Below are 12,542 nucleotides of genomic sequence, written 5' to 3' on the forward strand. Positions count from 1 at the left end.
GGGGGGGGGGGATCGATACAGCATAGCATCGTGATATTTGCCATGGCAATACTGTATCGATACACGGACGCCAAGTATCAATATTTTATTATATAAATAGCAGATTGGACTTTTAAGTTTTTGGTACTAGAATAATAAAATCTATTGCTTTTTTAGTCCACTAGAAAACTTAACAGGACCATATAGATGACTGAAAAAGTGATATGAACAAACAGAGAAATATATCTTTTTAGATAAACAGATGCTGACAAAGTTTGACTTTAGGAACCTAATTGGAAGCTGGAAAAAGGTAATAAATTGCAATATATCTCAATATATTTAAAATCGCAATAAAATCGAATCGCAACATAAATATCGTGATAATATCGTATCGCGGGGCCTCTGGCGATTCCCACCCCTAACTGAAATGTTGGTTCAGTGGTTGGAACACTTTGTCTGTTCCTCACAAAGACCTCACAAATTAATGATTAAAGACCCCCAACAAATACTCACAACTTTAACATTTAAAAGAAACATGTAACATCCTTAAATCCATAATGTCTCTTTCCAGCAGCAGTACACAGCTGTGTTTTAATTTATCTGGATTCTACTGCATCCTACATAGTGGTGTATAGGGCTGTACATAACAATTATTTTTGAAGCCGATTAATCCAACGTTTATTTTTCAATTAGTCGATTAATCTAACAACAACAATAATTTTGTGTATTCTAAAGAAAAAAATATTGCCTATTACTTGATTGACATACCAATTTATCCAAAATAAATACATGTCTGATAAATAAATCAAAATTTTATTAGAACATTTATTAGCACATTAGAATACTGACAATAGTAGCAAATCTTAAAAGGAATCCAATTTCCACGTCACTGATGTGTTGTGATACTAACAATAACAGACATTAATTAGGCTACCTTACTGCAAACGTATTTATTTCAATAGTTTCTGATATGGATTTATTTCAGTATTGAGTAATATGCAATATGATAAATATATATAAAGATTTTCACATCTTGTGGTGGGTCCACATGTGATTCGCTTGTAGCAACCCTTTTTATAAAAGCCACACTCCGTCTTCAGACCCGTTTCCTATCTCTAATTGTTGCTTAAAAAGCTTGGAGTGTTATGACAGCATCTCACCTTTAAAATAATAAACTCCAACCATCTGGGGGCCTGTTTCAACACCTAACTTGGCCTAATTAAGTATGGTAAAGAGTGAAAAGTGTGCAAACCAACCCCGGTCACCCCTTTACAGGGCTGCTGGAAGTCAGTCACAGTTGGGGGTGCTGAGAGAAGGTTAGTCTGTATCATGATGATACTAAATGATACGCAATAATCACATTTTTCATAATCATTTGAATCATAACATATCTAAATAGATATTAAGTTTCCAGCAGCAGACTTGAACACCAACATACTGTATGTCAAAGCAGCCACAGCAACTATACAGTCAAAATATACGTGCTGAAGGGAAGAGGGAGAAGAAGGGCACTGGGGGGTTGCAGCAACCCTACTTCCCATGTTCATGTCTCTACACATTGATAAGAAGGTTTATTTGAAAAGTGGGTAAATTTTTTGCACGTCAGTCAGGGCCCGATTCAATTGAAACGGATGAAACATAGCTTAGACCGCCAATGTCTCCAACTACGACTTACAGCACGTTCTGCGAGGCTCCAAGCTTCAGCAGCAGTTTGACGATGGCTGGGTGACCATTCCTCACTGCGTCATGGAGTGGTGAGTCATTTTCATAGCCAGGTGTATTCAAGAGGGCTCCACTCGAGACCAACGTCTCCACAACCGCCAGGTGACCAAGGTTGCACGCTTCGTGCTGGAACAAAAAGCAGTAATGCTCAGAAGTCACCCTGCTCTGCTTTGATCTGGTTAGTCTCCGTTATCCTCTGAATACAGCCTTATTCTCAGTATACATTATAAATTATCAGCCATTTCCAGTCACTGTAATATTTATCTTTTTACCCCCCAGTTGATATTATTTTAGGTGCGGTAGGTGCTTCAAAGAGTTCAAATGAATATGAATCTTTGTATGGGAGTGTTTTAGATGGAATGTGTAGTTCTTCCTCTGGGTATTTTGAAAATATGAGGTTGACAGATAACTTCATAAATGCCAATCAGATATTACAGCTTAATCACACTTCATTAGTTATGTAGAATTCAACTCATACCGGGAAAGGTTCTCTTGGGGAGAACCCTTAAATATTATCTTGACCAGCTTTTCTACTTTTCTGAAATGGATTAAGGATATAACTTTATAAAAATTGGTGTTTTTAAAAGATTATGTTTGCAACATAAACCTGAAATCAATTTGACAATATAAAAGTCCAGGGTGAGAGCTTTTCATTTGGGAATGAGATTAGGTTCTAGTGGAGCCACTGCACTGTATCTCTCCCCATTTTCAACCCATACAAATTAAGAGCACGGGGTTTTGACAACTGTTTAACGTAATGCAGCTTTCTTTAATCATCTGTATCAGATAAACAGTTTTTTTTGCTTATAGCGAGGAAAAATAATCGATGGATCTGTTAAGTACTTTTGTTTGTTGGAACAATAAGGGGGCTTGACAAATACTGTGAGCATGGATAAATCTCAAAGATTCATCAGCTGAACTATAATCCACATCAGATGAAATGGTGCTGAAAATTGTAGCATGTCATATCAAGACAGCACCCAGCCTTCTAGGATGCACACAAGTCTGTCAAACATGAATATGTCATGCTCTGAGCTTATTGGCGGCAATTTATAAGATCAGCTGCAAACTGTCAAAACTCAAATTGAAAACTCAAGTCTGAGTGGAGCATCTTGACAGCAAGTAGCCACGTGAAGTGCTGCAATAGGATAGCGGCAAACACTCTTCCACTCATTCTCAAAGGGGTAAATGGCCCAGGCAGAGCTGAAGGATTTTAGTTTTTCGTGTGCAGGCAACTTACAGCTAAATTGTTAAACAAGTACAGACCTACATATTTTGGAGGAAGACAGCATGTATCAAAAAATGGCGGTACTTACAGTAATTGACTCACTCAAGATTAGAAACCTTGTTTTCTGGCTTGATATACTTATACTTTACCAGCTAATCTAAAGCATTTGTGGCCATGTTCCACAATAACAGTACAGATTGTTGTTTTTAACCTGCTTTTGGTTGCAGTTCATGATAGGCCTCATGCAAAGAAAAACAGCACAAACACCCACCCGCATGGCAAATAGGTGTTATGCAAACCAGGGGGACAAAAAGAGCTATTTAGACAGGAAAACTAAACTTGCGTGCATATTCAGCTACAAACAGCTACATAATGCACAGAGACTGTGCATGTTGGTTTACCGGAGAAGACAACACAATAAACAGTAAATGGCAAGATGTTGGGTAAATGTTGCAAGAGTTGGCCAGAGAAGAAAAGCTACAGTAAAGACCCCTTTGTGTGGAAGAAAGTTTTGTCATCAAAGTCTGACAAACCTTGAAGAAAAAAAACGACAATGGCTGATGTTATTGACAAGAAACACCACAAATCGCTTCAGTGAAAAGCAAGAAAATACTGCCAGAGAGTGGAACAAAACTAGCGTCATTTAACAATTGCTGTTTTGTTGATGAAACATTTTGCAACCAAGAGTTTTTCCACGCAACAAGTACAGCTCTCATATTTATCATTTAGTGTATTAGTCTTACCAGGGGTGTCCACCCAGCATTATCCTTCAGGTTAGGGTCAGCCCCTTGGTCCAGCAGTTCCTTGACAGCCTCAACATCTCCCTGCAGGAATCGGAGAGAATAACAAACCTGAGGTCAGAACAGCAGACCTGTAAACGCAACCCTTCAAACACAGCAGCTGATCCCAGTGTACCAAAGCCCTGCTGTTTATCAATTATGCTCCACAGTGGGCCATTGATTACCTTGTCTGGGATCCAGAGGGGGATTATAGCTATGTTTACAAGGATTACTGCAAGACAGTTTACTCTCAACAGACCGGAACATAACTGTCTGATCATCTGAAGACTAATTTGTTCAACTGAGGGGGGAAAATCCATAGGAAGAAAGATTTATCTGAGCTACATTTTGAAAGAAATGTTAGTTTGGCCATTTGTTGAGTAACGAAATACAGAAGCAGCAGCAATTTCAGGGACAACATTACATTATCTTATATGTTAAATTTAACCACTTTAAATATCTAATGTATGAAGGATGTCATGCAGAAATGCTGTAATTTATTTATACTGCTTAATTAAGGGAACATGTGCATTTTTTAATTTCAGCTTTTAATGCTGTCACTCTACTGCAGCAAAGTGGAGTGAAGTAAATAAGTTGAATTATTCAGAAACCGCTCAACCTTTATAGCAGCTAGATGCAGCAGGGTCTCTCCCTTGTGGTTCCTCTTCATAACTGCAGGGCTCCCCGAGGTGGCCTGTCCAACAGATGCACGGCCAGTACAGGGAGATTTTCTACCAACAGTGGGGCTGTCTCCTTCTCTTGAGGTTTTGATGCTCTTTTCACACCTGGGGCTAGTCGAAGACAGGGGGTTAAGGACAGCTGGAGACATCTGTGATTTTCTCTTCCTGCCTGGGGAAGCCCTGGGCCTTTTTGGCGTGGTCTCCAATGTGGCGACCTTGTCCTCCATTCTGGCTCTTTTTGAGGAATGTTTTGAGGGACATAGGTTGTTCTGTTTTTCAAGATTGTCAGATGGGATGGGGTCATTTGCAGACAATTTGTCATGCGGGAGGACGCTGTCTGACATGCTCTGACCAGGCTGGGTTTGGTCATTCAGTACAGTGACGCCGCTTCCTGAGAGACTCTCCCTCATGGTGCTGCTGCCAGGGCTGAGTTCATTAGTACTCCTCTGTGGCACGTCAGGCTGAGTCTCGTCAGATGTGACATCAGGGCTTAAGAAAGAAACCCTTTTACTGGACCTCCTTGCCCCTTCAGCACAGAACTGCTCCTTTTCTTTTAAGGCATCTACCTCCTCGGTGATCCCCCATTGCTGGTTTATGGCATCCAGCCTATTCTTCTTCATCTTCTGCTTGGTCTGTTTTCGTGTGGTCCTAGGGGCTCCTCGCACCGACACCTTCTTGCTGGCAGCATTTTTCTTAGCCGACCTCTTCTTCCTGGATCTGCTTTCATGTTCGCATCTTTGAGAACAAGAAGAGCCGGAGTCCTGAGAGGACGAGATGAAATTGAAAACTGACAAGTCCTGACGTTGAACTGTAAAGGTGTCTGGCTGTGTTGTAGCTGTCTCTCCGGAAGACCTGCTCTCCGGTACGGTGGCCTGTGAAGGCTTCTCCACGATGCAGCGTACCTTGCGGCTGCGGGGGCTGAACCAGATCTTGAAGTTCTTCTTTTGTCCGATGGCAAGGCTCTCGGGTTGTGTTTGAGTCTCGGCTGGAGGGGAGTCTGCAATGAGGTGTGAAAAAACTAAATAAATACACGTTTAACAAAACAAAGTTCCCCTCTTGCGTGTGCTATAATTGGTCATTGGTGAATTGGTCTGTGTATTTGTAATAACCTTGCATTACCTGTTGAGATGAAGAAGAAATGAAAAATAAAACCAAACTTTAATATTTTGCGTTGCCTACCAATAATACTGACATTTGACAGAAGTCCCTACTTCTTAAACCCTTTTCTGTGTAAATGTAGACGCAACAACAGCCTGCAGATCTGTTCACATTTTAACTACAGGGCTTAGAAAGTTGCCCTGTAGTTCTTTGTCAAAGCTGAGATCTAGTCGCAAACTAAACACTACCGTGGTTAATTGCATTGCATAATTACTGTCATTACCGGGATGCTGGATGGGCGATAAAGATAATAAACCACAGGAACAAGCCACTAATAATGTCATTCAGAGATTAGATTGGCGGAGAAAAATGTTAAATGTTTCAGTCAACAACTGATGGAAAGGGATGTGAGCAGATGAACATGGATAGAAAGATAATGAACAAGACACGTAGATTTGAAAAGATAACTTGTTAATTGTGATTTAAAGCTGCCATATAATCTATCTGGTATCTATCTACCTGGTTGTTCTATGGGACTGAGCAGGGACTCCAGACTGCAGAAGAGCTGTATGATGCTACTGAGCTGCCTGTTGATTTGGATGTCCTTCACCCACGCAGGGCTGTGACACACCACGCAGCCATCTCCTGCCTGGGGGCCAGCACAGAACCTGAGCAATAAACATATCTTGGATTAGGAGTCCACTTCACAGTTCAGTAAGAAGAAACACAATGAGCTCATTAATTTACCCTTTAAGACCATTCAGTCATGAAGAGAATGAATAAATTGAGGCTATAGTTTATGCCTAGGGATATTAATTGCCTTCAAGACTGTAAACTATGCACTGCCAAGAAACCTTGCCATTGCCATTGATATGCATTATTTCACTAGCACAGGAAATAAGCACCACAACAAAAGAGATGCATGTTAACCAAAACATTTTTTAATGGTCAGTTCTAGAAATGTGAGCTGCAAAATTACTTTTTCCCCCCCTCCCTCCATGTCCCTTATATGTATGGAAACCATGTAACAATAGTGCTGTTAAAGTTTACTGTCATAATTTGACCTCAACACTAACATTAGCGGAAAAACAATTATTGAATAGTATTACAAATTGGTTTATTGAGAGAATATTAATGTGTTAATCCCATATACTTATTGAAATATATAAATAAATCCTACTGAACTAAAAAAATAAATAAAATACTCCTCAAATCTGGCAGGGGGAAAGCAAAAGAACGTTCTCACAAGGACATTTTGATTCATAGTAGCAGGAAATGCATACTGCAGGTGTTTAATACAAATTAAATATTATGTAGGGCTGATCAATGAATCGAAATCTTATTAAAATATGACCTACTCCAATTTTCAAATCGTGAAATATTTGTTAAAAATATGTGTAAAAACATTTTAAATTTAATATTGTCGTGCTGCAGAGATGTCTTGGCCTACACATCATATTGATGTGGTCAATGAAAATGAGAATAATTATAATTCCGTCCAATATCGTATATCATATCAAAATTGCAATATCAGTGAAAATAATCACAATAAGAATTTTTAGTAACACTTTCTATGAAGGCAATAGCCGTAAAGACATATTTATAATACGACATAATGCTTCCATAAGCCATTATAACAATTGTTATCAGAATCTGGTTTATTGCCAGGTACGTTTTCACATACGAGGAATTTGTCGTGGTATAAATTGGTGCTTACAGTACACATGAACATAAATAGAAATATAAATATATAAAAAATGTACTTAAAAGTAAGGGGTTCGAAAAATGTATAAGTATACAAAAAATACAATAATACTACAATACAATACTAACAAGTATGTGCAAAAGTTTGCAACATGTGCATAAACACAGTTGAGCGTTGTTGTAAAGTGTGGGGTCAGGAGTGTGTATGAGTGTGTGTGGGTGTGTTTGGGTAGGGGGGCATGAGAGTCATTAACAGTGGGGATCCGGGCTTTATTGAGGAAACCCACTGCCATCGTAAAGAAACTGTTCATGTGGCGAGAGGTTTTGGTCCTGATGGACCGCAGCCTTCTGCCAGAGGGGAGTGTCTCAGTTTGTGTCCGGGATGGGAGGAGTCAGCTGCAATCTTTCCTGCACGTCTCAGAGTCCTGGAGGCGTACAGGTCCTGAAGAGATGGAAGGTGATAACCAATCACCTTCTCTGCAGAGCCAATATTTCGCTGCAGCCTGCCCTTGTCTCTGGCAGTGGCAGCTCCGTACCAGATGGTGATGGAGGAGGTGAGGATGGACTCAGTGATGGCGGTGTAGAAGTGCACCATCATTGTCTTTGGCAGGCTGAACTTCTTCAGCTGCCGCAGGAAGTACATCCTCTGCTGGGCCTTCTTGGTGAGAGAGGTGATGTTCAGCTCCCACTTGAGGAAGCGGCAGGAGTCCAGAGTGGCGACTGCAGAGTCACCCAGGATGATGGGGGAGGGTGGGGCTGGGCTCTTACTAAAATCTACGATCATCTCCGCTGTCTTCAGAGCGTTGACCTCCAGGCTGTTCTGACTGCACCTGGTCACCACATGGTCGATCTCCCACCTGTAGTCGGACTCATCCCCACCTGAGATGAGCCCCAATGAGGGTGGTGTCATCCGCAAACTTCAGGAGCTTGACAGACTGGTGACTGGAGGTGCAGCTGTTGGTGTACAGGGAGAAGAGCAGAGGGGAAAGAACGCAGCCCAACGGGGAACCGGTGCTGAGGGTCCTGGAGTCAGAGAGATATTTTCACAGCTTAACATGCTGCTTCCTGTCCATCAGGAAGTCTGAGATCCACCTGCAGGGGGAGTCAGGCATGCTCAGCTGGGAGAGCTTGTCCTGCAGCAGGGCCGGGACGATGGTGTTAAAAGCAGAGCTGAAATCCACAAACAGGATCCTGGCGTAGGTTCTTGGGGAGTCCAGGTGCTGGAGGATGTAGTGAAGGGCCATGTTTACTGCATCATCTACAGACCTGTTGGCTCTGTAGGCAAACTGCAGGGGGTCCATGAGTGGGTCAGTGATGGACTTTTAGGTGGGACAACACAAGGCGTTCAAAGGACTTCATAACCACAGATGTCAGGCCAACGGGTCTCTAGACGTTGATGGTGTCAGGTCTGTCCCATTGTCCCATAATCACTTACAAACATGCATTAGGTGCTATTGCAAAATTCATAAGTCATTTTGACCTTTTGATTTAATGTTTCATAACTAATAGTAAAACCAGTTTATACAGGGAGAATGTGCCGGTGAAAGTTAGCGCAGGAAAATATTTAAGTTACTTAAGTTGTCAGTTTGGCAGAACATGTGCAGTGTAGGTCACAGAGTGTCCGTTAAGTCTTTTGTTTCCCCAACTCCTGGAAAAGTGAAGGCGGTTAGTGCTAGCTAACATCTGCCCTTCCTGTAAAGCATGTTTTCTTTTTTGGCTGTATTGTAACATTAGCTAAATTAGTAACGTTACTGAGTAATGTTAATTAGTTGCGTGTCATTACCACCTAACTTGTCAAGGAATGAGAACATCAGGTCCGAGCTAAACTGGTGTACTGTACACATACTCCTGATAGTTAAGTTATATTATTAGGCCTATTATGTCTTCAGAGAAGTGTGGACAACTGGTTGTTAAAGGAAGGACGCTGGTGAGGAGCTAAGGTTAGTAAAGTAAATTAGGGATGTAATCTAGTCCTTTTAAGCAATTGAGGAGATGTTTTTTTGTATTTTAATGTGAAAATTAAATGCTTAATAATTATGCAGGAATCACGTAAGAAAAAAAAAGATGCATTAAGACGGATCATCGCCCTCTGAATTGTTATAAAATCGAATCGTGAGGTGCCAAGAGACTCTCATCCCTACTGCCCAACCAGTATTCCAATTCACTTTAAAATGTTATTTATAAAGTTTTGTGGAGTGGTTGCCACAATGTCTCCAATTGTCCACTGCATCTGTTTGGGGCTGTCCATAGGAGATCTGAGCCTCTTATTACATGATGTTATATGGTTGGCAACAGGTCTTCTCTTGAGCGATCTCTCACCAGCCTGGGAATGAGTGTCCTTAAGTCCCTAAAATGTGTTTTGTGCTAAACTGCAAAATGTTAAAAATTCATACAGAATGTATATAAAGTGAAGAAACAAAAGTTTTTTTCCTGCGCAAAATGTGCCACTTTACTTAAAGCAAATAAATACATGTTATAGATTCTTATAATTAGTTCATATGGTATTATGTCCCCTGGTAATATATTATCCAGGGATGGACATTTTAACACTTCACTTAAAACAAACAAAGACATGCTATATAACATTAAACATTCCTATAAGCTATTATTCCATTTTATATCACAAACTCTAAATTGTGACTAAAGTGTATTTATAACAAGGCAGAGTCGATGGTTATGTACTATAGAACACGGTCGGAGATTCTTGGCACACAGTGGTGTAAACTGGTTTTACTATTAGTCATAAAACATTAACATAATGACTTATGAACTTTGCAATAGCACCTAATGCATGTTTGTAAGTGATTATAACAACTGTCATAATGTCTTATGGAAGCAATATATCGTGTTATAAATATATGCATACAGTAAGTCAGTATAGCAATGACTTTCATAGAAAGTTTTACAAAAACCCTAATATTTTGGTTCTGCTCCTTTTAGGTATGCCAGTGAACCAGCATGCACAATACCAGAATGCTAGCAGTAGCAGATCTGAATGGAATGGAGCCATAATTAACATTATTACCCGTGTCCGACAAATAAAAATGTCCACCATCTTGTTAGTGAGCATTTAGCTGAGGTTTACATTACCTGCACAGCATATGCTCGCACGTTCCTAGACACACAGGATCCTTCATTAAATTTGAGCTGGAAAAGGACAAAACAATTAAAAGCGGTTAGTACAGTCAGAATTGGCAAGAGCAACTCCGCCACACTGACCACTACTTTGGCACAGCAGTGATTGGAGTTAAATGCTTGCACCACCATGCTAACATGCTCCAGATGACAATAGTAGCATGTTGATGTTTAGCAGGTATAATGGTTATCATGTTCATCTTCAACATTTGCTACAGCTGACACTCACGATGAATGTTATCCCATGTATTGTTCTTTACACTTGTTAAAGCACTTTGTAACTTGTTTTTGAAAAGTGCTCTACAAATAAGGATTATTATTATTGGGAAAAAATTTAATTTTGACCTAATGATGGAGCTAGATGAAAGTTCAGGGGAAACCTCATACCACCTCTTAAAACAAAACTCTCCATTTCCTACAGAGACAGAGAGAGTGAACCTCTCCACCCATACAACTATAAAGAACATCCTAAGCAGCTGCACTACATACTGATTTGGTAATTGCACTGGATAGTGGAGACAGCAGAGAGCAGATGTCAGACCCTACATTTACCATAGCCTCTGCATCTCAATAGCCACCGGCGCTGTGAAGGACCCCACCTACACTGCTCACAGACTCTTCACCCTCCTGTGATCTGGCTAGAGGTACTGGAGCATCCTAGCATCCAGTGTGTGCAACAACCTATTCCTCCACGCAGTCACACATAATTTACTGCTAGGTCTCAGCACTCACATGAACTACATCAACCCACCCATTCCCGCATCACACACACCAACTTCTTACAGGCAGTATGCTTTGGACTGTACTTACACTATGCCCTTTAGCAGCTATATGCCTTATTCTGCCTTGGAAATGTTTACATCCACAATCAAATTAAATGCAGTTTCTGTTGCACCTGAGGATGGACAAGCTGTTGCACCACATGCCAGCTTGTCCATCCTAAGGCTACTCCAGCTGCTATGTGTAGGATGGATTGTCATGTGTTGTTCCCAAGCCATATTGTTCTATTTAACTGTGATGTATTATCCTGTTTACCATATTGTGGAGTGGGTTTTGTAATGCTGCACTGTGCTTTGCTCCAGTGTTATTATTGCACAGTGGTTTTAGAAATGTCCTGCCATCATGGCACAAGTATAATGTTATATGGATGGGTTGTCAATAAAGATCTGGACTTGATTTGAGTTAACTTGAATGGAAGCACAACTCAGCAGAAAATGTCAAGAAGATAACAATAACTAAGTCAAAGATAGCAATCAAAGGGCAGCATTAGACTGGCTTAATTAAAACACGTAATCATCTTTCACCTATCCACTCTGTAACTTTGATGTCAAAAGGTCCCACTCCAAGTTTTATTCAAACATCTGGCATTTTCCAGTGTCTTCACTTTTCTGCAAAAGTTCCCTTTCCACATAAAGCAATCTTATCTTACTGATAACTGTGAATTACACCATTTTTCAATTGAGCTAATGATTTGCCAAATTGACACTTGACTCCAAAACAACTGATTAACTTAACATTTAGGGCTAACGTTTAATCTGTGTAATCCTAACGTCATTTGATTATTGCGATCAGGTGTTGTTGACGTTACGTTAACAGAAGCTCACTACAACAGTAAAGTTAACTTAAGTTCAGCAACGTTAACGTTAGAACCGCAGAAACGTTAACAGAAGTTCACTACAACAGTAAAGTTAACTTTAAGCTCACTCCATAACTGAACCTCACTAAGTTACGACAGTAAGGAGCTCACTACAACAGTAAAGTTAACTTTACGAAAACGTACCATTTGGAACAAAGTAGCAGTCGTCGAAAGTTGGCAACCGCCTCCTTGGTGTTCTTCCATTCCTTTGTCTGCACAGGGACATCAGTATCCATTACTAAAAGAAATGCTATGTGTTTCCTGGCTCTGCTGTTGTAACTCTCTCTTAGAAATGAAAAACTTGCTTCCTGCTTACTTGCATCTCCCGCCAAATATTTACGGAAGTAGCCTGTGAGGGTTGCCCAAACACGGAGATGACGTAATCAAACCCCCCTCCAAAAAAAGCAAGATAGTGGGCAATTTAATTTAATCTAAAACCGTACAAAACACGTAAATAAATAACATGTACTGTCACATTTTTTTGGTTTAATTTAACAATATCTTTTTTTTTTGTAGCACTAAATTTGATGGTGAGTCGCCAAAGTCCTCCAATCGTAATCGTGCCATTCTGGCAAGACCGA

At 40.4% G+C, this 12,542-nt stretch overlaps 1 protein-coding gene across 2 annotated transcripts in view; it reads right to left on the bottom strand.

The window, feature by feature from the left end:
- Nucleotides 1-12,291, bottom strand: part of bard1 (BRCA1 associated RING domain 1) — a 24,059-nt gene extending 11,768 nt beyond the window's left edge. Inside the window, exons 1-7 of one of the 2 annotated variants that reach the window (XM_046053079.1) lie at nt 12,106-12,291; nt 10,281-10,337; nt 6,006-6,154; nt 5,291-5,385; nt 4,328-5,149; nt 3,673-3,753; nt 1,655-1,827 (exon numbers count right to left, since the gene is read on the bottom strand). In XM_046053079.1, the coding sequence (XP_045909035.1) occupies nt 1,655-1,827; nt 3,673-3,753; nt 4,328-5,149; nt 5,291-5,385; nt 6,006-6,154; nt 10,281-10,337; nt 12,106-12,197 (1,469 nt within the window). In that variant the 5' untranslated portion in view covers nt 12,198-12,291. Of the gene's footprint in view, nt 1-1,654; nt 1,828-3,672; nt 3,754-4,327; nt 5,386-6,005; nt 6,155-10,280; nt 10,338-12,105 lie in introns of both variants that reach the window. The other variant, XM_046053078.1, reaches the window with a different exon arrangement.
- Nucleotides 12,292-12,542: the final 251 nt, after the last annotated feature.

This window comes from Micropterus dolomieu, linkage group LG07, assembly GCF_021292245.1.
Source record: "Micropterus dolomieu isolate WLL.071019.BEF.003 ecotype Adirondacks linkage group LG07, ASM2129224v1, whole genome shotgun sequence".
Classification (NCBI taxonomy): Eukaryota; Metazoa; Chordata; class Actinopteri; order Centrarchiformes; family Centrarchidae; genus Micropterus; species Micropterus dolomieu.